The sequence below is a fragment of the Dendrobates tinctorius genome, unplaced genomic scaffold (genome assembly GCF_039654945.1).
Source record: "Dendrobates tinctorius isolate UK_male_01 unplaced genomic scaffold, ASM3965494v1 ptg000032l, whole genome shotgun sequence".
NCBI classification, from domain to species: Eukaryota; Metazoa; Chordata; class Amphibia; order Anura; family Dendrobatidae; genus Dendrobates; species Dendrobates tinctorius.
In genome coordinates this window covers 24,074,572-24,100,024 of record NW_027361700.1, presented here as the reverse complement: position 1 = coordinate 24,100,024, position 25,453 = coordinate 24,074,572, and the positions used below count along the sequence as shown (strand labels likewise).

Below are 25,453 nucleotides of genomic sequence, written 5' to 3'. Positions count from 1 at the left end.
AGATCCCCTTAGCACCGCCCGCTGTCCAATAGCAGGCTGGTGTGAGGCAAGGGGGCTGGGAAGGCCTAGGACGGGCGGGAGAGAAGCCCGCTTAGAAGAAAGGGGCAGGGGGCGTGGCCGCGACGCAGCGGTAGGCCCGAGATGAAGCCGGGGCCTAAATTAATAGCGCCGGCCGCCTGTCAGCAGGGGGTCGGCGCGGAAGACGTGCCGCAACCCCGGGCCGCGACCCCGGGCCGCGTCCCTGCTTCCCACAGCCCGACCCCTGTATACCCCTGCCGGGATGAAGAAGAAACGGGGGGGGGGGGGGCACAGAACAAGGCCCGAAAGAAAAGGGGCCTTCATGGATGCGGCGACCGTGGGGAGAAGCGGGCGTGCAGGCCCTACCGTGGTCCCCTGGCGACCGCATTAGGATGAAAACGCCGGGGGACCGTTAGGCCGCATAATCACCCAGGCCGGGGGCCACAATAAAGGTACCTGAGAATCCCACGCTGTCTGTCGTCTTTAAGGAATCGACGCCTCGTCCAACCGTCAGGCTCTGGTAGGCGAGATGGTGGGAGGCGGGGGGCAAGGACCGTCCGTATAGCTGGCACGCACCTGTGCGAGGCTCCTGGTCCTGCCGCGGAGACCTATGAGGATACGGGGTGGCAGTACACGCCGTACTCATAGTCTCTTTGTGGGAGTACGGATGTGACTGTTCACTCCGTATCCCTCCGAAACCTGTAAAGGAACGACGCACGACGAGGTAGATATGGGTCTAATAAAAGACCCGTGTCCACCTCGTACTGACACTAAGCTAAACTGAGGAACTTCCTGCCGGTCGGTGGGGTGTACACTGCGGAGGAGGAGCTAACCTTTTTTTGTGCATAGTGTCAGCCTCCTAGTGGCAGCAGCATACACCCATGGTCTCTGTGTCCCCCAATAAGGCGAAAGAGAAATAAGTGTTTTTGATTTGTTAGATTACCACAAAGGCCAACTAAAATATATTTTAAAAAAATTTGTTCTCCATTCTTTAACAATTATTTTTTACAAGCAAAGAGGTAATAAAAGCAGATGGTAATAAACCATCTCTGCCTTCTCTATGGTGTCAGAGACAGCGAGATCACTCCTACCCACAGCTTACGATCATGCGTAACCGCGCTCTTATGCAGTGACTGCAGAGTAGAAGCTGGACCACCGGGACGTTTAAAAGCATAGAGGCGGTCAGAAAGCAGTTAGTAGACCATAATCACAGACTAATGATAGAACAGAATGAAGGGAAAATGTCACCTAATCTCAGACACTTTACCTCTGGTGGTGGTGGTTTTATAGTGACAGGTTGTGATGTGCGTCGTGGCGGTGAAGGCTTCGGCTGAACTTGCTGCTGTACAGGGTTATAATACGTTACCCCTCCATATACCTGGGACTGGGCCTAGAGGGTCCAAATTTAAAACAAATAACACTGTATTAATTATGCATAAAAACAACTCATTAATGTGTTTGATGTATTCAGACTAATATTATACAAATGAAGCTGGCGACGAAACACGCGTCGGGGTGAGGGGACGCTATAGCTGGCCATTCATGATTCCTGGAGTCTGCCACCATATCTATACACAGGTACTCTTATTATTCTAAAGGGACTTTCTTCACAGAAGAATTGGCATGGTAGGCTTCACTTGCATATATAGGGTGGATTTCAATAGTTCCTCCTCAACCATCTGTCCGCATAAATCACACTTAACTCTTGCTATCTTCTTTGTTCACTGGTATGACATGTGAAATTCTACAACCCTCTCTTGATCGTTGATAGTATTGGGATTGATGCTTGTGTGTATTTTTTGTGTATTAGATAAGTACCAGTTAGACCTTTTTCTAGGTATTTTGACCCCAGGTGCATACTAGGAATCATTTTTAGATGGGGGGGGGGGGGGGTCACAGAACTTTTCTACTACCCCATCTACATATTGATATATCCTATATTATCTGGATTGCACATGTGGTTCATATTTGTTGCCACACTAGCGTCCACTGTAGGACGTGCTGCTTTTTTTTTTTTCACTTTTTAATAATTTTTGTTTCACTAAAAGTAATTTTATTATGGATCTCATCGGTGCTCAGCCTTGTGTACACTTGAGTGTGTGGTTTGAATGGTAATATTTTACATCAGCTTACCTGTGCATTAGGGTATAAATGAGCCGGAGGTGGAGGAAGGGCTCCTGGTGGAGGATAGGGGTAGGTTGGATTTCCAAAATTAATAACACTAGGAGGGCCAGGAAAGTAGGGAGGAGGCAATAACTGTTGAGGAGGTGGCTGTCCAGGTGGGATAGAAACTGGGCCTGGGTAAAGGTTTGGGGTAGGCATCGGAGCAGCAGGCTGGTGCGGGTGCAAACCTGAAATACATAACAGACTAAATTATCCTGTATCACTGGGTGAGGGTAAAGTCACTATTAACAAAGTTGAATTATAACATTTCTAGCAACACTGAACCACCAGGGTAAAAAAAAAAATTACTGGTGCACTTGCCAAAATCTTCCTTTAGTAGGGAATCCTGGAATTTCAATTCATACCGAGGATGAAAATGAATGTTATTTCTTGGGATGTACGAAGCAGACATAGATGAGGCTAAGCTGCAACAACAGTCACAAGTATGGACACATATAAAATATAGTTCCTAACGTCTTCCTGCAGAATAAATTTGGAGCCAACCAGACATCTTCCTGATGGTATCGAAAGATGGATAAATATCTGTCTGTATTGCACAGCATTGAGGACACCATTAATCATAATCAAACCCCTTACTCAATTTGCTGAAACGCAGACTTCACTTTACTTCACTGAGGCCTGGAGACACTCAGTGTATCGCTCCCCAGTCCTTTTGTGAACAACCTGCCTCCTGTTACAGACAAATATTTCACATTTTGACTCCGCAGTCCACAGCACCTGCTGCAATTTTTTTTTTGCACCCAAATTGTTATTTTTTCCTGCATACTTGAGTCAGTTGTTTACAAATCGAAGTTATAACTTTTAGGCTGCAATTCTTCCACAAAAAAAACCAAAATTTTTGGTCACATTTTTCAAAGCAATAGACTTATGTAGTTGGGTCACAGTGGTTGCTGGAAGGTGCCAACGACACTGCTGGACATCTTCCCATAGCGATGGTAAATAAGCAAGTTGTATCTTCAACCTGCTGCACAAAGTTTCCTTGGTCAACAACTACATCTATAGTCTTCAAAGTTGCCCATTTTTTGTTGCCAATTCAAAAGAGCTTGAACAGTACATTATAAATCCTCAGTCTGCTTTGAAATCTTTGCCTGGGAGAGACCCTTTTGATGCAGTAGAACTACCTTGAATCATATTGCTGTACTCAGTCTTGGTGTATGACCTGTGACATGAAAATGGTCTTCCACAATCTCACCTTTAACAGTGTTAGGCAGTTCCTAACCCAAGTTTAAGCCTCATTATACAGCCATTTCTGCTTCATTTAATGACTGTTTCAACCTACGTATGAAATTGATGATCACTATTGCCCGTTTATATAATTGGCCACTTATAGACTCGACTATAGTCCAACAAAATTCTTGACTTTGTACAAGTGTACCTAGAAGAATTGATGCGGTGTTCAAGGCAAAATTGTGGTCTCTCCAAATACTGACTGAATTAGATTTCTCTTTTGCCAATTCATTTTGTATGTTGTAAATTGATAAAACCATTAACCCCTTAATGACCTGACAACCAGTGTCCGTTACATGTCACCTCCCTGTTTGCTGCAGGCTCCGGCATGGAGCTCACATCTTTTCCTGCACATGACAGCTGATCTAATCAGCTGTTAATTAAATGCTGCTGTCAATCACTGACAGCGGCATTTAACTCACGCAAACCAGATGCACTTATTCGCTCCGCTCTTCGGCGCCTGTGTCACAAGACCGAGGGTCACCGATGGGTTGGCACATCAAGTTTAAATCACTCTTCTCCGTTTGCCCCATCCAAAATAAAACAAAAAATAAATAGAAAAATACACATATTTGATATTGCCGAGTTCAGAATCGCTCAATCTATCAAGATTTTTAGCCAAAAATTATGTCAATAAAAATGTAAACTAGGCGCACAAAAAAAAAAATAGACCCACACCCAGCCTTAGATCCCGAAACATGGAGATTTTTGTGATAAACTCACCGTAAAATCCTTTTCTCCAAGACACTCATTGGGGGACACAGATACTGTGGGTGTATGCTTCTGCCGCTAGGAGGCTGACACTAAGTGAAAAAAAAGAGGTTAGCTCCTCCTCCGCCGTATACACCCTCGCCCCCATTGTGGGTGGAACTCAGTTTGTCGCCAAAGCAGTAGGAGGACAACAAAATCAGCCTTAATACAGGTACATGATGTCCAAAAAAAAAAAAAAAACCACCACCACCCTTATATCAAATAAGTAAATGCATATTAAATAAATAAAACAAGAGCCAACTGGCTAATAGGGTGGCTGCTGTGTCCCCCAATGAGCATCTCGGAGAAAAGGATTTTACGCTGAGTTTATCACAAAAATCCATGCTTCTCCTTCGCCTCATTGGGGGACACAGATACTGTGGGACGTCCTAAAGCAGTCCCTGGGTGGGAGATTGACTCACCGATCCAAGCTACATGCACCTCTTGTTTAAAGGTGCGCCACCGCTGCTTGGAGAATCCTTCTACCCAGGCTCGCATCCGCCGCGGCCTGAGTGTGGATATTATAATGTTTGGTAAATGTGTGCAGGCTGGACCAGGTTGCTGCCTTGCAAACCTGTTCCGTTGAAGCCTGGTGCCGAAGTGCCCAAGAGGCGCCCACTGCCCGAGTAGAGTGCTCTATGACCCCTGCTGAAATCGGCGCGCCTCTAATGTGGTAGGACTACTGAATAGTCAAACGAATCCATGGTCGATTTTGAGGCAGCGAGTCCCTAACTGCGCCCTTCGGGGAGCACGAGCAGCGTGTCCGTCTGACGAAAGGGCGCCGTCCTCAACACGTACCTCCGGAGGGCTCTTACCAGGTCTAACGTGTGAAGAGCCTTTTCCACACTGTGCACCGCTGCTGGACAAAAAGGCAAAACAACATCTTAATTAATTTGAAAAGAGGACACGACCTTCGGCAAAAAAAAGGAAGGGCTGGTCTGAGCACCACCTTATCCTTATGGAAAGAGGAACGGAACTCGGCAGGATAGGGCCGCCAGCTCTGAAACCCGCCTGATAGAAGAGACGGCCACTAGGAACACCACTTTCCAGGAAAGGTACCTCAAAGAGACATCCTGAAGTGGTTCAAATGGAGCTTCCTGCAGAACACTTAGGACCAGATTAAGGTCCCAGGCGTCCATAGGCGCCTTACAGGGAGGTACCAAATGGGAGACTCCCTGGATGAAAGTCTTCACCTGCAAATTGGTAGCAATTCTGCTCTGGAACAGTACGGATAAGGCCGATATTTGTCTCCTGAGGGAACTTGGGGCCAAGCCCGTGTCTAGTCCCGACTGGAGAAAGGCCAAGATGTTAGGAATCGAGAATCTTAGCGGAGAAACACTCCGGCCTTGGCACCAAGCAAAGAACACCTTCCAGGTGTTTTGGTAAATTCGTGCTGAAGCAGGCTTCCGGGCGCTAACCATTGTAGCGACCACCTTGCTCCCAAACCTTGCCTGGGCTAGAATCCAAGATTCAACGGCCATGCCGTCAAACACAGGGCCCCTGAGTTTGGGTGGCAAATCGGCCCTTGAGAAAGCAGATCTTGGCGCTCTGGCAGCTGCCAAGGAACGTCGGAGAGTAGCCGCATTAGATCTGCGTATCAACCCCTTCCGTCTTGATCCTCTCGATGACTCTCGGGAGTAGTGGCAGCGGGCGAAATAGATATGGGAGGTTGAACTGGTTCCATGGCAGAACCAACGCATCCACAGCAATTGCTTGCGGGTCCCTGGCCCGAGCAACATGTGGGCACCTTGGCGTTCACTCTGGACGCCATCAGGTCCACATCCGGAGTTCCCCACAGCTGACAAATCTGCTGGAAGACCTCGGGATGTAGTGACCACTCTCCGGACGCAAAACCCTGCCGGCTGAGAAAGTCTGCCGCCCAGTTTTCCAGGCCCGGGATGTGGACTGCCGAAATCACCGAGTGGTTTGCCTCGGCCCACTGAAGAATATGCCCAACCTCGCGCATAGTTGCTCTGCTGCGGGTGCCCCCTTGGTGATTTATGGAAGCCACCGCCGTGGCGTTGTCCGATGGGATCCGGACGGGGCGGCCTGCTGAGAAGTGATGAAACTTCTGCAGAGCCGGCAAATTGCTCGTATCTCCAATAAGTTGATCGGGAGGCGTGCCTCCTGTGGCGACCACCGTCCCTGGGTCGTGTGGTGGCGAAACACCGCTCCCCAGCTGAGGAGACTGGCGTCAGTTGTTATCACCAACCAATGGTCTTGGGGTTAGGGTTTCCCCTGGGTTAGAGAGGAACTGGTTATCCACCAACCGAGCGACTGCCTGACTTGAGAGGTCAGTCGGCACCGCCGATCGAGCGTGAAAGGATTCTTGTCCCAGAGCGTGCTGCAGGGGGCGAAAATGGAACTGAGCGAACGTTATCGCTTCCATCTCTGCCACCATTCTTCCTAGAATCCTCATCCCGAAACGAATGGTATGAGGGACTGGTTGGCGAAGAGTCCGAACTCCCTGCCGGAGCGCTAGGGCTTTTTCCTGAGGGAGAATTACCAACCCTCGGCAAGTGTCGAAGATCATTCCTAAGATGGAAATCCTCTGAGCTGGCACAAGGGATGACTTCTTCGCATTGACCAACCACCCTAAGCGGGCAAGAGTATCTAGCGTGATGTTGACATTTTCCTCGCATGCCCGTATTGAAGGGCCCTTGACCAATAGGTTGTCCAAGTAAGGCAAGACGACTATGCCTCGAGAATGCAGTATGGCCATGACAACTGCCATAACCTTTGTGAACACTCTGGGAGACGTGGCTAGCCCGAAGGGTAGCGCTACAAACTGAAAATGTCGACCTTTGATGGCGAAGAGTAGGAACCTCTGATGAAGAGGAAAAATGTTAATATGCAGATATGCGTCCTGGATGTCGATCGAGGCCAAGTATTCTCCCTGCTCCATGGTCGATATGACTTAACGAAGGGACTCCATCCGGAAATGCCTGATCCTTATGAATTTGTTCAGAAGCTTCAAGTCCAAAACAGGTCTGACAGACCCGTTTTTTTTGGGAACCGCAAACAGGTTGGAATAGAGGCCCTGAGCTCTTTCGTGTTCTGGTACAGGAACAATGACCCCGTTGTGCTGGAGCGATTCGATGGTTCCTAATAGAGCTCTTGCCTGGGCATCCACCCTGGGAAGAGGAGAACGAAAAAAAAACGTCTTGGTGGGTACCTGACAAATTCTATTTTGTAACCTGAGGACTCCAACTCCTTTACCCATGCGTCGCGTGCGACACTGAACCAGACGTGGTGAAACCAGAGTAGGCAGCGGCCCACCCTGCTGTTGTCGTCTGGTAAACGCCTCGAGTCATTTGGCTGACGATCTTTGGGAACTGGATCCCCTCGATCTGGGCTGTTGAGCACGCATTCTCCCCAATGGGTTGGCTCTATGAGACCTACCGCTCCCTATCCTGGTTGGGGCGGCCTGAAGAGGCGGAGTTGGCCGCTGTGGTCCACCCGGGGTTGCGAAAGGCCCGAAAACGTGCCTGAAACGGGTGACGAAAAAACGGCGTGACCTTTTGTTGAGGGAGAAACCCGCTCTTTCCTCCTGTGGAGTCGGAGAGGAGTTGATTCAACTTCTCTCCGAAAAGACGGCCGCACTGATAAGGCAGAGAAGTCAAGGACTTCTTGGAAGTAGAATCAGCCCCCATATTCTTAACCATAGAGCTCTTCTGATAGAAATTGCGTTAGCGGCAGCAAGTGCCGAGCAATTGCCCGCATCCAAAGATGCATTGATTACGTAGTCTCCGGCCATCGCCATCTGACTCGCGATCTCCGATATCTCTGCAGGTAGATCTTGCACCTGCGCGACCTTGTTTAACGATTCTGACCATGAGATGATAGCCTTGGCTACCCAAGTTGCTGCGAACGAGGGAGCGAGTGCTGACCCGAAGCTTCATATACTGAGCGAGCTAAGCTCTCTATGAGGCGATCCGTGGGATCCTTAATAGAGCAAACACTAGGTACGGATAACAGGGTTTTAGTGGCTAGGCGCGAAACCGGTGGATCCACCATCGGAGATTCCGTCCAATTTTTACGGAGGTCCGGGGCAAATGGATACCTTGTTTCGAGTGCCTTTTGGCCCAAGAAACGCCTGTCTGGCCGTTCTCTGTGTCGCTGCACTATGTCCTCAAACTCGAGGTGAGGAAAAAATTCTGTGCGGCCGCTTTACTCGCTTAAATGCCACCTTATGCCCCATAGCCACTGCGGGATCTTCCTCAATCCCCAAGGTCTGATTGACTGCTTCTATGAGGCTGTCCACTGTTTCACGTGTCCAGGTCAAGAGGCTCGTCTAATTCGAAATCTGAGGTCTGCTCGCTATCAACCACTGGTGACGGGGAGCGAGAAGCAGAGCTTACGGATGCCAGGGCACCGGATGGACTGGGCGACACCGCGTGGATTCGTTTCCCCCGGGTCTGCCTGGAATGAGAGCTGCCCCTGCAGGCCGGAGGCTCGTGTGAGCTGGAGGTTCCCTCTAAGTTCAGCGAGCCATTGTCCCTGCCCTTATCTGGGGCCTGAAGGGACTCGATTGCCCTTGTAAGCGACGCCATGGACTGTGACAGTGATAGGGCCCACTCCGAGGGGTTCGGCACATTGGTCGCGGTCGCAGGGGAGGGCTCCTGAGCGCGTTTGGACTTGCAGGCGTCGCATAATTGCTTGCTCTGCGCCCGCGGAAACGCAGCCTGACAAGAGATGCATGCAGCGTAAAAAAACGTGTGCATCCTTGGTTTTTCAGACATGCTGTATCTGTCCGCTGCTGGGGAGGGGGGGGAAGGAGATAGCACCTAGTTTTTCCTGTAGCGTGGCCTCTCGGGCAGCACTTACCCCAGTCCTGCGCCCCCACATCCAAAATCGCACGCCACAGCTGTGGGGCGGGCTGCCAGCATATGAACCGCTCCAGGGGCGGTACTTTCGGCTCTGCGGCCTAGCCACGCTCCGAAGCCGGGGACTAAATTTATTCGCCACCGCCCAGTGCGGGGCAAGCCGCCGAAGTGACGCGGGGCCCGGAGGCGGAACTTCCGGCCGTGGCCTAGCTCCGGCTAAAGCCGCGGCCTCAATTTTATCCCCTGCCCGACGGGGAGGGGGGGCGGCGCGGACCTCCATGGCGCTGTTTACTGGCGCGGGCTGATGCCACGCCGCCTGACGATGCCGTCACGCTCAGCCCTGAATGGCCGGTGGCCTCCCAGCTAAGGGCTCCAGCCCCGATCTTCACAGGAGCCCTCCCAGGTCCTCTCCTCACCGACGATCCTCTTCAGCTTCCTGAAGGCACCCTAGCTCCGTCTAACCTCTTCAGGGGGTGAGGAGAGGGACCGTCCGCCACCTTGCAGCACCGCAGTCTCAGCATTGGTGGAGCAGTGGGGGCTGCACAGACTAGTCTTGTGCCTCTGTACAGCCCATGGTTTCAATACCTAGGGGTGGTCAGGGCTAAGTCCGGCATTGTGTCCCACGACGCGGGAGAGGATACGTGGAGGCGACACTCGCACGTGCTCGCCCGTTGTTGGTTTGGGGAAATCGGACCCTTTCAATAGGATCCGTTGCCCCTGTCTAATCTTCATGGGAAAAAGAAAAAAGTCTGGAGAAAAAAAAAACAAAAAAAACAGACGTGTGCCTCCATGGACACTAAGCAAAAAACTGAGTTCCGCCCGCAATGGGGGCGAGGGTGTATACGGCGTAGGAGGAGCTAACCTCTTTTTTCACTTAGTGTCAGCCTCCTAGCAGCAGAAGCATACACCCACAGTATCTGTGTCCCCCAATGAGGCGAAGGAGAAAAATGGGTCTCAGAAAATGATGCTTTTTTTTTTTTCACCACTTAAATAACAAAGAACCTAAACATGTTTGACGTCTACGAATTCGTAATGACCTGGAGAATCATAATGGCAGGTCAGTTTTAGCATTTAGTGAACCTAGCAAAAAAGCCAAACAAAAAACAAGTGTGGGATTGCACTTTTTTTGCAATTTCACCACACCTAGATTTTTTTTCCTATTTGCCAGTACACAATGTGATAAAAGCAATGGTGTCATTCGAAAGTACAACTTGCCTGCAAAAAACAAGCCCTCACATGACCATATTGATGAAAAATAACAACGCTATGGCTCTGGGAAGAAGGGGAGGGAAAAACAAACGCAAAAACAGAAATAACCCTTATATTTTTTTTTTTAAAGTGTTCTTACTTTGCAATATTTTGCTTCCACAGTTGCCTGAACATTTTTGCACAGTGCTGCATATATGACCAGAGTGCCGTATAGATCACTGAGGAGTCTGTTTTAGGCATCAACGAAAACTAAACAGCTTTTTACAGCCACCCCACTGTCTAAAGCCCCCGTTACACATAACGATGTCCCAGCGATCCCACCAACGATCCGACATGGATGGGATCGCTGGGACATCGTTAGACAGCCCCTCTAGCGATCAGGACCAGCGAGCGATCAGGACCAGCGAGCGATCAGGACCAGCGAGCGATCAGGACCAGCGAGCGATCAGGACCAGCGAGCGATCAGGACCAGCGAGCGATCAGGACCAGCGAGCGATCAGGACCAGCGAGCGATCAGGACCAGCGAGCGATCAGGACCAGCGAGCAAGCTGGCTTCTAATGAAACATCGGGTATCCAGGAGCCGCGGCTCTTGGACACCCGATGTTTACATTAGAAATCAGCGTCGCTGATCCCTGGTCTCTCGCTGCCACATGCAGCGATGCGTGCTGGCCAGCGGGAGACCAGCGATCAAAAAATTGCCCACTGACGAGATCGCTGTGGCGTCACAAAATCAGCGATCTCACAGTGTGTGACGGGGCCTTAACATTAGTGAAAGGGCGCCTTCATCTTGAACATTTTCAACAAAGGTTTTGTTTTTTTTTGCTCGTTTTGCTTAAAGGAGGGTCCACAACTATACATCACAGAATCAATCACTGCAGAGCATATATTAAGATACTGGCAGTACCTGGGTGAGGAAGGTGCATTTCTTGCTGTACAATCAACCCTTGGGGGGGAATAGAAGAAGGATTTTCCCCATGAGTGTATATTGGTCCCTGGAACTGGACTGCACAGAAAAAAAGAAAACAATGTCTGAGCTGTATAGAAAAAAAAAGGAGACTTTGAAAACCTTTATTGATACTCACGTGGATCATAGTAATGTCCTTCCATAAGGCTGATGTGCATAGGAGCAGGGTCTGGCACAGGTCTTTGACGCTGGGAGGAATATCGCTTTACACGTCCACTTTGAACTCCCTAGAAGAATAGGGGAGGAAAAAAAAAAAAAAGTTTACCCAGTCACATAGCAATGCGTATATTTAGAAGTACTAATGCTGGGCTATCCCGCTACACATGCGGCCTTCAGGTGTTGGGAGGTCGCAGAGTGCAAGGAAGTATTGATCGTTGAGTCAATGAATATTTTGCTTGCAGTTTATGCCAATGTTTCTGTGTTGAGGTTCTTACCGGCGTTTCCCCCATCATGCTAGTACAGAAAAGAATTAGTCTTGATACTGGTAGAAAACTAGGAGGCCCAAGATGGCATCCAAGATATAAAAGGCTGTTGAGGAACTGCAATGCAGTTGTCAAAACTGAGTAACGGTTCATAGCATTAACCAATAAGTCCATCATTATGAGGTCAGAGGATAGGGAAACACAAATGGATAGGAGCTGATCTGCATTACCCGACAGCAGCCACTACTTTGGAAAAAGTTATGGGGTTCCCCTCCGTAAGTCTTTAACATATGGCAGTGGGGTGCCGATTCCTCACCAATCTCATATTGATAACCTTACAGCCCCTTTGTATGAATCAGTGTGTGTCAGGAGGGCGGCTGTCATACTATCAAGCGCCTACTGCAACTGCCAGGATTGGATGCTGTGGATGAAGATGGATTTGCTTCTCTCCAATAAGGAATTTATAAAATAACATAAAATAACAAAAAATAGAAAGAAAAAACAAACAACTTATCCTTAAAGAGAAAAAAACAAAAAACAAAAGCCACCAGCACAGATACAGGTACCTAGATCTCTACCACCAATCCATATATGGGTGTTTAGAAATGAACATGAAGTCCAAGATCAGCTAGAGTACAGAAATCCACTGCATGTTAACTTTGTCTGAAGGCGGAGACAGTGACACCAGCGGTGATTGGGAACCAGACATCACGTATCATTTCACCGCAGCACAGCCCAGGGACTGCAAGTGCCGACACTGGTGGAACGGAGCCAGCATGGGAGGAGAGTATAGGTCTATTTTAATGGGTGCCGAACATTTTGTTTAAGAAGGGGTTGTCCTAGTAGTGGACAACCCCTTTACGACCCAAACAAAGCCTGATTACTAATGGGTTAAAATAAAACCAGGCTTGATGTGATCCAAGGTTACTTACCATTCCTTCCATGCGATTGTACTGAGGTGGGCCACCCGTCATGTGAATGTGATTTGGAATTCCTGGTAAAGGTAAATGACAAATGTCTAGTCAATTGATTAAGAAAAATAAATAAATGTTTATGCCAAATTACATTATGGAATCTGTCAGTTATTGCCACACTTCCTCCAAAACATTATGGCCCCAATTCATCAAGACCAGTGGTGTTCGTGCCAGTCTTGATGAGGAAATGTGCTGGTGTCAGATGCTTCTAATTCATTAAGGAGCACTTACCTCTTAATGAATCCAGCGCATCTGATCTGAAAACTGCTGTGTACCACACCACAAATCTTTAATGAGCAGGAATTGACATTACCCGGCCCAACCCATCATTGCCCACTTTGTCAGAGCTGGGAAAAACTAGTGCAAGAACACTGAAAGTCAGCCTTGCATTGTGCCAAAAATTTGGGACTTGAAGTTTTTTTTCCTCTTTATTACACAACAGAATTGTGCCATAAACACTTTGATAAATTGGGCTTAATGTTCGCCCACCCGCAGCAAAACAAAATCTGCAAATGCATTACAAAACAGACTTCATCCTTTGCATGATAAATGGTGAAATCCATGGTGAAGATCTGCCACATAAATTGACTGCTGCTGTGAATTTTACATAGGCAGTATGCCAATTTGGGCTGCAGATATTTTCTGTATTGTGTAGATGAGATTTGTTCACAAAGCCCTTATCACCATGAATGGAAAATGCTGTGCATCATTGGATCAGGGCTCCAACTTCAACTATGCCTATGCAGAGTCTGGGGCAGGGAGTTTCTTCTGGGCGAGATTGGTTAATGCCCCTAATGTTATCAGCTGAAGATTTTCCACTCACAAATCTGGAAAGAAAATCTAAGTGTATGATGTGCGTGAATATAGAGAGCATTAGGCCGGGGTCACACTAACCAACGCAAAATACGGTCAGTATTTTACATGCGTAATACGGATGAATGGCCCCTAAACAGTGCTCCGTATGTCATCCGTGATCAAGGTGTGGTCGCGTATTTTGCGCAAGTAAGCATCCGTATGTAATCCGTATGGCGAGATTTTCTTGTCACCTTGCAAAATGGACATATAATGGAGCCCTATGACAGGTTTTATAACACAAACCAAAGAATAGATATGGACTCATAGAATGTATATATATATATATATATATATATATATATATATATATATATATATATATATATATATATATATATTTATTTTCATTCTATGTGTATATATCTATTCTTTCTTTATTAAACCTGTCAGTGTGAGTTTACTGTACAGCGCACTGAAATGCCGACTTTGCTAAAAGACACCGGGTGCGTATTTCTTGCAAGTCACATGTGTGGTCCGTGTGTAATCCGTATTTTTTGCGCACCCATAGACTTGCATTGGCGTACTACGGCTGTAGTACGCTGACAATCGCAGCATGCTGCGATTGGCACGGAGCCTAGAATACGGATGAGAAATATACGGTTGGTGCGAGTGACCCCATAGAGAATCATTGGTCCGTGTCTAATGCGTGCTTTTAGCGCCTCTCACTCGGCTGTATTCCTCGCCAGTGTGACCCCGGCCTTACACAAAAATCCCACTGAGATGCTTTGCGTTGAAGCTACAATAGAAGCTAGACAGGTATTAAATGGAGCCAGAGGACTTCTTCCAACAAAATCACTAACTTCTGAGTGGGTCACGGTAAAAAAATCCCTAAAGTCCCCTTTTGGTTGGCAGGGAGTGGGGAGAGCTATAAAATAAAGAAATAAGCAACATATATCTTGAAGACACAGTTGCTGAAGAGCCACCTCTCAGGGACTATTGCAGTTTCTGCAATGATCACATCCCATCAATCGAATACAATCACTGGTGGTGACATTTGCATATGGGGCACATAACCATAGAAGCAAGTAACTGACTATTTAATTTCTTTATGTGCCCTAGCTCTCATCACGAAGCACGTCCATTGTTTCTTTGCAGGCTTCCACCTCCAGGAATGAACAGCACAGGTGAAGGATTTTAGTCTAACATACACAGGACATATCAATACCATAGGGGTGAGGGGGAATGTACTTTCTTAAATATCACAGCAAAAGATAGTTAACTTGTATACTAATGGTATGAGCACAATGCAGGACAACTCCTTACCACGGGCAGAAATGTATGCCGACTGTCCAGGACTCCAGTTTTGATCAGAAATGTTGACCTGTGACATCTCCTGTTCCAGTCCTGTCACACTGCCCTCTACTGGAGGCTCCCAGCCACTAGGCTTCACTACAGATATTTGAGGAGAGGGCTCGGGAACCACTTCATTAGGCATTTGAGGAGGTGGTGGCAATTCAGGGAATGTAGTGTCATCTATGCTCTTTCCTGCTTCTCCCCCTTTAATGCGACTCCTCCTTACTCTAGAATAGGACTTCTTCTCCACAGGTCGATCTGGTGGTGGAGGCGATGTATCTTCTACTTGTTTCTCGGGAGTTGGTTCAGCTTTGCTTTGCGCTTCAGTGGGCGTTTCGTTGGGTTGTGGTGCAGTCTGCTCCGTGCTTCTCCCTCTATAACCACCATACTCCTGCCTCCTCTCTGAAGGAGCATGTGGGGCAGCGTCATCGTCTGGAGGGTAGCTGGCAGAGCGGTGATCTTTGTATCCTTGCCGAGGGTAGGTCCTATTAGGAGGAGTTCTGTTGTGAATTGGAACACTGCGATTGTTGTAGGCCCTTTGTGGAGGGGCAGAATTAAACTCTTGGTAACGGTTTGGTAAAGGTCTATTAGGTTTTTCCTCTTGGTCTTCCCTTTGAGGACTGCTATACCTGCAAAGATCATTGAACACTTATAATGCAATTATTTAATACAGAGTTTCTAACTTGGAGCACAAAAAATACCAAACAAGCAGGTACTCCCCTCCTCTCCACACAAAAACAGTAACTGGGGGGGGGGGGGGGGGGGGGAGAAATGTGTGTACTCACCGTAAAATCCTTTTCTCCGAGCCAATCATTGGGGGACACAGACAGTGGCTGTTATACTGCTTGCCACTAGGAGCACACTAAGTAAACACAGAAAAAGTTAACTCCTCCCCTGCAGTATACACCCTCTCGCTGGCTGGAAATTTCCCAGTTCGGTGAAAAAGCAGTAGAAGCATTAAACGAATGACAATTCTAAATGTCAAAACCTAAAAATGCTACAGTGAGCCAATAGGCCAAACAAGGTGGGTGCTGTGTCCCCCAATGATTGGCTCGGAGAAAAGGATTTTACGGTGAGTACACAAAAATCTCTATTTCTCCTACGCCTCATTGGGGGACACACAGTGGAACGTCTTAAAGCAGTCCCTGGGTGGGGAACATATAATTGATAATACCCCATGTACCACTGACTCAACACTGTGGTACTGCCAATTGCAGGATGCGTCTGCCAAGAGCTGCATCTGCAGAGGCCGGAGAATGAATTTGGTAATGTTTTGTAAAGGTATGCAGGCTGGGACTAAGTTGCAGGGTTGCAGACCTGTTCTGCCGACGCCTGGTGCCGAATGGCCCAAGAGGCGCCCACTGAGTGGGTAGAATGCGCCTTAATCCCTGCTGGGACAGGTGTGTCCCTGACACAGTAGTATTCCTGAATAGCCAAGCAAATCCACCTGGCTAGCGTGGTATTTTAAGCGGCTAGACCCTTCCTATGCCCCTGTGGAAGTACAAACAGGGCATCTGACTTGCGGAAGCGAGCCATCCGCGAGATGTACCGTCTCAGAGCCCTAACCACATCCAGGGTGTGGAGGGCCCTCTCAATGCAATGGACTGGTGCCAGACAGAAGGAAGGCAAAACAATTTCTTCATTGAGATGAAAAGAAGACAACTTTGGGCAGGAAAGATGGGGACGTCCTGAGAGCTGCCTTGTCCTGATGAAAATTCAGGAACGGAGGACGGCAGGACAGGGCCGCCTATTCCTAATCTTGTCTGTGACGTAATTACCGATAGAAAGACCACCTTCCAAGAGAATAGCAAGCGGCAGGAGGAGCATCCTGTAAGGCTCCGAGAACCAAGATAAAATCCCATGATTCCAATGGCCCTTAATATAGGAAAGCGCCACATGGGAGACTCGCTGAATGAATGTCTTCACTTGAAGCCTGGTAGCAATTTTACGTTGGAATAGCACTGAGAAGGTTGAAATCTGCCCTGTGAGCGAGCTAAGCGCAAGGCCAGACCTTAATCCGGGTTGTAGGAATTCCAATATGAAACCACCAGTGGCGATCGACCATGGTCCCTGCACCACGAGAAAGTTCTCCAGGTGCGGTGATAAATGTGCATGACACGGGCTTCCTAACATTAATCATGGTGGAGATCACATCAGGAGAAAAACCAGCCTGTGCTAAAAAAATCCAGGTTCAACGGCCATGCCGTCAAAGACAGGGCCACGGAGTTCTGGTGGTAAATCGGGTCCTGTGAGAGTAGATCCATGCGATCTGGAAGTTGCCAGGGAACGTCGGAGACTAGATGAACTAGTTCTGTGTACCATGGCCAGCGAAACTAATCTGGTGTGACTAGGATCACTGGTACTCCCTCTGCTCTGATTTTGTTGATGACCCTCGGGAGCAAAGGAAGAGGGGAAAAATGCACGGGAGCCGGAACTGGTGCCATAGCAGAACTAGGGCGTCCGCTCCAATGGCGCATGGATTGCGCGATCGGGGAATGAGTTGAGGAACCTTGTTGTTTAGTCTTGATGAAGAGACCACTCTCCTGAGGCAAGGCCTTGGCGACTGAGAAAATCCACCGCCCAATTGTCCACACCCAGGGTGTGGAATGTTGAGATGGGCAAATGGTTGGTCTCGGCCCAGTGGAAGATGTGACTCACTTCGTGCATGGCCATCCTGCTGAGGTGACCTGCGAGGAGATGGTGGAAACTCAGTAGAACTAATCTGATCGCTTGAATGTCCAAGACGTTGATGGGGAGACGCGACTCTCGAATTAACCAACGACCCTGTGCCGTGTGGTAACTAAGAAAAAAACCGCACCCAGCCCAGAAGACTGGTGTCAAAGGTCACCACCGACCGTCGTACTGGGAGAAAGAACTTCCCTTAACTCAGGGAGGATTTCAGTGTCCCACCGCTTGGGGGCTCGTCTGACCTGCAGGGACAGAATGAACCGGCGGTCCAGGGAGAATGGGTTCTCGTCCCAAGTTAACAGCAACACATGTTGTAAAGGGTGGAAATGGAACTGTGTGAATGTGAATGCTCCCATCACTGCCACCATTCTTCCGAGAAATATCATGCTGAAAATGTATGGAGTAAGAAACCGGTCGGGAAAGAGTCCGCGCTGCCTGTTCTTCTGGAGGGAGAATAACCAACCCGCGGGAAGTGTCCAAGATCATTTCCTAAAAGGGAATCTGCTGGACCGGTGTTGGGGAAGACTTCTCGAAATTTATCTTCCGACCCAGGCGAGAAAGTATCTACTGTGATATCCACAGATTCCTCGCAGGCTGAAAGGGACGGACCCTTGATCAGCAGGTCGTCCAGATACGGCAGTACCACCACTCCCCGAGCGCCCTGGGGGGCGGTGGCGAGTCCGAAGGACAAGCAACAAACTAGAAGTGTTCCTCTCGAATTGCAAAACGCAGGAAATGCTGGTGAGACGAGTAAGTCGGGATGTGATGGTAAACATCTTTGATACCGATGGATGATAGGGACTCTCCCTTTTACGTGGAGGGGCCAACCTATAGGAGAAATTCCATTCGGAGTCGCCGTACCTTGAAAAACCGATTTAACAGCTTGAAGTCCAGTACGGGTCGCATGGTTCCTTACTTCTTTAGAACCATAAAGAAAAGGTTGAATTAAAAAAAAAAAAAAAAAAAAAAAAGAGACCTCTGCCCAAGTGGTCATTGCCTTAGCCACTCAAGTCGCCGCGAAAGGGAAAAGAGCAGCTCCTGAAGCTCCAAGAACTGAACAGGCGAGGTAGCCAATTTGACGATCGAGGGAGTTTCTGACTGAAGAGCCCTCAGAAACGGATAGAAGCGTTTTAGGAGCAAGACAATACAGGAGGCTCCACCGAGGGGGACTGTAACCAATCCTTCATTAGATCTGAAGCAAAGGGGTATTTAGCCTCAAAAGGCTTTTGCCCTGTGAACCTTTTATGTGGTCGGTTCCTTCGTTTCTGGACAATGTCCGTAAAACTCCGGATGGCTGGCAAATACCCTGCATCCACGTTTAGTCTTCTTAAAGGAGATAACGTGTTCCGGAGCGGGAATATCCTCCTCGTCCAACGTCAGAAAACTTGTTGACTGATTCTATAAGAGAATCCAGCGACTCAAGGACATTTGGGAGATTCTGAGGGACTGACGTGTCAGACTCGAATTCTCGAAGAGCGAGAGGCAGAACTCGCCGATTGCTGAAGCGCGAGCGTGATTAGGGGACGCGTCATGGGTCCACTTTCTAGAGACCGAGGATCCCCTGAACGAGCACAGCCCCTGCTGGTGGATGGTTCCCGGCTGTCGCCAAAGCCCTCCTTGGGCGGAAAAGACGCGTTCTGACTTAAAAAGGATTCCCGGAGGAAGTCTATAGCCTTGGACAGTGACTCCACAGACCATGACAAGGACGCAGTCCACTCAGGGGAATAAAACGAAGGAACACCTTGCAGCGGCGGCGGATGGCGTTTTAGCGCAAGCTGGGTCTCAATCTGTGCATAGCGGATTAGTCTGGGCACTGGGCAAGACAGTCTTGTGGCACAAGCGGTAAAAAAAGCAGTGTGCTTCTTAGTAGCCCCAAATTTGCCTCTTTTTATTGAGACATAGTGTCCCTGCAAGGGTTACAAGCAGAGCCTGGGCTGCAACTGCAGGGAATGTGCAGAGAAGCAGATGCAGCTTACCCGTGGTTCTGATGCTGTGTCCTTGGGATGAATATCAGTGGCTCTGTAGCGTCACTAGGAGTTGTCCATCCGTGCGCGCACCCCCACAGCAGTCACAGAGCCCAAGAAGCAGAGAAGGGGTTAATGACATGGCCCCCGAGACTAGCAGGGTGCCTCCCGTACAGAGAGAGGCGCCAAAGACGTGGGCGGCAGCGCTAAGCCGGGGACTAAATTTTTGGGCTTACCCGCGACGAGCGCCAGGTGAAGGGGGGAGCCGCGACGGGGAGCCGGTATACTGCCGCTGAGACTCGGTGAGCGCTTCTCCCAGGGACCAGGACCCGACCCCATACCTCCAACCTGGTGCTCGCGCCGTCTGCGCTGTCCAGGAGCCTGCAGGTTTCATCCCATCTCAGATCCTAAGGTAAAAAAGATCCTGGGTGATGTAGTAGAGTCGGAGGGGTTGTTACAGGGGTATTGCTCAATCGATCCACCCTATGGCAGGGGGACGGAGAGCTATGGGGCCGATTCAGGGCATGTGAAAGCGCTGCTCAAGTCTTCTCCATGCACTCCGTGTGCTCCGCGCTTGCCCTCGAATCCGTGTGGGGTACCGGGACCGTAAAGGAACCATCGCCAGAAGAATCAGCCCCAGTCGTCGCAGGAAAGTGTACAGGGAGGTATACTCCGCGTGCTTGCCTGTTGTTGGTTCGGGGGAGAGTGGGCCGTAGAAAGGAACCGTCGCCCCCTTCACTCTGTTAATTACAAAATAAAAATTTACAGAAAATTCAAAAATAAAAATAAAAACGGTGAGGTCTGAAGCCAAATGCCTCCTACAGGCACTAAGCAAGAACTGGGGAATTCCCAGCCAGCGAGAGGGTGTATACTGCAGGGGAGGAGTTAACTTTTTCCCTTTTACCTAGTGTCCTCCTAGTGGCAAGCAGCATAACACCGACAGTCTGTGTCCCCCAATGGAACGTAGGAGAAATATATATATACACATAGTGGTTAACACACCTTGGCTTTCTTGGTCGACGTGGGCGAATCTCTTCTGAATTTTTACATGACCGGATGTCATAACCGTACATAGCTATTAGTTCATTTCTAGACTTTGGAGCTTGCTCATCTTCCCGAAACCGATCGTGCTCCCACCGACCCTCATCCTTCCAAAGTTTGCGAGGGTGACGTCCTTTAGGCCTGAAACAGAAATTCTATTCAGTGATGACATTGATTTTCCAGCCAGTGAAAGCACATTTAAAAAAATAAATAAATAAAAAAAAAACACCACAGACGAATATCCCATTAGCAGATGCTCTCACCTGACTTCCTCATCATTTGTGTGTCCACGCAGGTCATGCTCAAAGAAGAGTCCCTTGCGAGGAATATAAGCTGGATTCTTCCGGTCTTCATCGTCATCTAGTCGTTTCTGAGACTTCTTGGTGGTCTTATTTTCATCTGGCTCTGTGCTCTCCTAGGAATAGGATATGTAAAGCAATGAAGATTAATCTCATAATACATAACATAGCAGGTGAAGCGAATAAAGGGAAATACGGATCATCTCAGGACTGTGGCTCCAGTCAAGGTGTAGGTTATATAGTCTAGCCCGAAAGTAAACTGTCGTGAATTCCCTGGCTCAGACTTCTGAGCCGAAGCTCCCCCTGCTCCCTCCGGTGGTTACTGGAGGTAGTGGAGCTGGCCAGATTGACAGAGGTCTGCCACCTGATGATGATGACAATTGGAGGTCTGGGGTTACTGATTGGAGTATTTAAGTCTGCAGACTTCCTTCAATCCCTGCTGGTGATTGCCTTCCTGTGCATTCTGAGGTCTGATGTCTCCTGCCCTGATCCTGCATTGTTCAGCTAAGTGCTCATTTGCTAATCCTTTGCATTTGATCTGTTTTTGTCTCTCTTTGCTTGTTGTGCGGGCTCAGCTTGCTCCTCTGGGGGCTGTGCTGGACCACCGATCCATATGTTACCGCCTGTGTCAGTTTGTTCAGTCCCGTTATATTGGTCGCTTTTGCTTTGCTACTAGCTCATACCAGAGTGCTGATATAGTGGGGGCGAAGTTGTGTGACTTCAGTGTTTTTTTGTACATCAGACGTGTTGGATTTTTCAGGGTTTTTGCGTGATTGCAGACAGTGTCTTTCCTATCTAGTCAGTTTGGGCCCCATCATTTGCTCAGTCTATTTTTCTGCCTGCGTTTGTGTTTCATCTTGTCTCACCGACAATATATGTTTGGGGGCTATCTATTCCTTTTGGGGTCTGCTCCGGGGCAGTTTAGATTTCACCTTTCTTGCTTTAGGCTTAGTTAGCCTTCCGGCTCTGCCGAGGCGTCTAGGGCATCGTAGGTACGCTCCACGGCTACTGCTAGTTGTGTGGATAGGATCAGGGGTCTGCAATCTGTTTAGTTACCAACCTCTCTGGTTTTCTGGTGGCTTATCCTGTTCCTGCCATCCTCCCCGGTGACCCATTCATAACAGTAAACATTCATTAATATCATGTGGACAACCAAGTAAACGTGGGTTAATAAGATGCATTACTTGAAAAAGACAAACTGAGGATAAGTGTGGTGACCTGCTCAACGTTCTTAGGGTACACTTGGAGCCTAGCATTCATGTGGATGATACCTTTCACACATACCAGCACCTACTTGATGAAGACCCAAGTGCTACCCTTCATGGCAGCAGCATTACCAAATGGCTGTGCCCTCTGTCAGTAGGAGAAAGTGGAGACTTGGCCCCCCATATTTTTCAGATCTCAAATCAAATGAGGATCTGTGGGATGTGCAGGAAACACAAATCCAATCCATGAAGGTTCAAAATCTCAAATGCCAACATCTTGGTGACAGATTGCACAGGACACCTTCAGAGCTCCTCTGTCCACAGCTGTGTTAGTAGGCCAAGTGGACTTATACAATATAAGGCAGGTGGATTTAATGGTTGACTGATTAATATGTGTTTGGAAAATGAGACGTGACAATTAGTGATGAGCGAGTATACTCGTTGCTCGGGTTATCCCGAGCATGCTTGGGTGTCCTCTGAGTATTTTGGCATGCTTGGAGATTTAGTTTTTGTCGACGTAGCTGCATGATTTGCGGCTGCTAGACAGGCTGAATACATGTGAGGAATGCCTGTTTGTTAGGGAATTCCCACATGTATTCAGGTTGTCTAGCAGCCATAAATCATGCAGCTACTTCGACAAAAACTAAATCTCGGAGCACGACAAAATACTCGGAGGACATCCGAGCATGCTCGGGAAAACACGAGCAACGAGTATACTCGCTCATCACTAGTAACAATGTTAGAAAAAAAAAAAAAAAAAGTTATTTTTCACCTGTCCATCCCCACTCTGACGCTCCCCTGTCACTGCTCCCTTTGACTTGGGCTTTTCCTCTTTTGGAGCAGGGGTCTCAGTGGCATTATTTTCCGATTTCAGTGTGGTTTTAAGGGCATCATCCTCACTGTAACGAGCCTCCTCTTCCTCCTGGATAGATACAATTTTCATACGTCACACTTCCCCCATCACATCCATTTCTTAAACTCAATTACCCTGCTGTCCTCCTGAAATAACATCCATACACCAAGACCCTCTCTTAGCAATGTCACCTGCGGTCGCATCAGAAAAGTGCTTTTGGCAAATGTAGATAACTAACAACACTTCCTAAAAAGTGGAAGGATGGCACCAGGGCTGGCGAATAGGTTGCAGCTAGTGATTAAGCGCAAGTGCTCGTTACTAAACTTTGCCTAGGGTGCTTGGGTATTCACAGAGTAGCGCGGGTGCTCGAGTGATATGTTACAGTCCCTGCGGCAGCATGTTTCACGTCTGTTAGACAGCAACAAAACATGCGAGGATGGTCCAACAGCCGTGAAACATGCGGCCACAGGGACTCAAATATGTCACTCTAGCATCTGTGGCACTCGGTCCATACCCGAGCACCCTATGGAAACTTTAGTACAAGCACTTGTGCTCATCACTAGTTGTAAGGATGCATTAACACTTTCATGATATGTGGCTTTTGTTTTCGTTTATTTTTTCTGGAAGGAGGAAGGGGGCAAGTGTTGGTCAAAACACACAAAAGTTTTCCCCTTGTTTTATGTGTACATCAGCACTTTAAGTGAATATGTGTTGGTGCCCAAGTGCAACGATTGCAAGGCACAAATGGGCTGTCATGGCAGCTAGGGGCCTACTGAAGACCCCCGCGGCTGCCATCATTGTACCCCTACGAAGCTCAGCCACAGATAAAGCTCCATAGGAGTTTGAAATTTACACAATATCCCGATATACTCCAGTTTTGCAATATATAGTATAAGCAATAGGACGATGGCAGATGCAAGTTCCTTAAAGGGCTTAAACATAGTAAAAATAAAATTTTCAAAAATATTAAAATTCAAATAACCGCATTATACTCCATAAAATTAGCCAAGAGGTGTTTTTATTTGTCATGCAATATGAAAACATATGAAAACGCATGTTCTAAAAATAGGGATTTTTGTGTACTCACCGTAAAATCCTTTTTCTCCGAGCCAATCATTGGGGGACACAGACAGTGGGTGTTATGCTGCTTGTCACTATGAGCACATTAAGTAAACACAGAAAAAGTTAACTCCTCCCCTGCAGTATACACCCTCTCGCTGGCTGGGAATTTCCCAGTTCGGTGAAAAAGCAGTAGGAGCATTAAACGAATGACAATCATAAATGTCAAAACCTAAAAATGCTACAGTGAGCCAATAGGCCAAACAGGGTGGGTGCTGTGTCCCCCAATGATTGGCTCGGAGAAAAGGATTTTACGGTGAGTACACAAAAATCCCTATTTCTCCTACGCCTCATTGGGGGACACACAGTGGGACGGCCTAAAGCAGAACCCTGGGTGGGGAACATACAACTGCTAATACCCCATGTACCACTGACTCAACACTGTGGTACTGCCAATTGCAGGATGTGTCTGCCAAGACCTGCATCCGCAGAGGCCCAAGAATGAAATTAGGCAGTGTTTGTAAAGGTATGCAGGCTGGACCAAGTCGCAGCCTTGCGGACAGGCCTGAGAATGAATTTGGTAATGTTTTGTAAAAGGTATGCAGGCTGGACTAAGTCGCAGCGTTGCAGACCTGTTCTGCTGATGCCTGTTGCCGAATGGCCCAAGAGGCGCCCACTGAGCGGATAGAATGTGCCTTAATCCTTGCTGGGACAGGTGTGTCCTGGACACGGTAGGATTCCTGAATAGCCAAGCAAATCCCCCTGGCTAGCGTGGTTTTTGAAGCAGCTAGACTCTTCCTATGCCCCTGTGGAAGTAGAAACAGGGCATCTGACTTGCAGAAGGGAGCCGTCCGCGAGATGTACCGTCTCAGAGTCCTAACCACATCCAGGGTGTGGAGGGCCTTCTCAATGCGATGGACCGGTGCCGGACAAAAGGAGGGCAAAACAATTTCCTCAGAGATGGAAAGAGGATATGACTTTGGGCAGGAAGGACGGGGACATCCTGAGAACTGTCTTGTGCTGATGAAAATTCAGGAACTGATGACGGCTGGACAGGGCCGCCAATTCTGAAAACTCGTCTGATTGACGTAATTGCCACTAGAAAGACCACTTTCCAAGAGACAACAGCTAGTGGTACGTCCTGCAACGGTTCAAAAGGAGCCTCTTGTAAGGTCCCGAGAACTAAGTTAAGGTTCCATGATCCGAATGGCCTTTTAGGGAAGTGCTACATGAGAAACTCCCTGAATGAACGTCTTGACCTGAAGTTTGGTGGCAACTTTGCGTTGGAATAGCACTGACAAGGCTGAAATTTGGCCCTTGAGCGAGCTAAGCGCAAGGCCTGACTTTAATCCTGACTGAAGGAATTCCAATATGGCGGGAATGGAAAACACTAGAGGGGATCGATCATGATCCTTGCATCACGAAAAGAAGGTTTTCCAGGTGCGGTGATAAATGCGCATGGACACGGACTTCCTAGCACTAATCATGGTGGAAATCACGTCGTGACAAAACCCAGCCTGTGCTAGAATCCAGGATTCAATGGCCACGCCGTAAAGACAGGGCCCCAGAGTTCCGGTGGTAAATCGGACCCTGAGAGAGTAGATCCATGCGATCTGGAAGT

At 48.4% G+C, this 25,453-nt stretch overlaps 1 protein-coding gene across 1 annotated transcript in view; it reads right to left on the bottom strand.

The window, feature by feature from the left end:
* The window catches only part of CASC3 (CASC3 exon junction complex subunit), a 69,027-nt gene that overhangs the window by 23,244 nt on the left and 20,330 nt on the right, over positions 1–25,453 (bottom strand). Inside the window, exons 4-12 of the mRNA XM_073572606.1 lie at positions 22,693–22,842; positions 20,680–20,831; positions 20,378–20,557; positions 14,694–15,352; positions 12,534–12,595; positions 11,298–11,406; positions 11,120–11,218; positions 2,152–2,369; positions 1,286–1,408 (exon numbers count right to left, since the gene is read on the bottom strand). Of these exons, the coding sequence (XP_073428707.1) occupies positions 1,286–1,408; positions 2,152–2,369; positions 11,120–11,218; positions 11,298–11,406; positions 12,534–12,595; positions 14,694–15,352; positions 20,378–20,557; positions 20,680–20,831; positions 22,693–22,842 (1,752 nt within the window). The remainder of the gene's footprint in view (positions 1–1,285; positions 1,409–2,151; positions 2,370–11,119; positions 11,219–11,297; positions 11,407–12,533; positions 12,596–14,693; positions 15,353–20,377; positions 20,558–20,679; positions 20,832–22,692; positions 22,843–25,453) is intronic.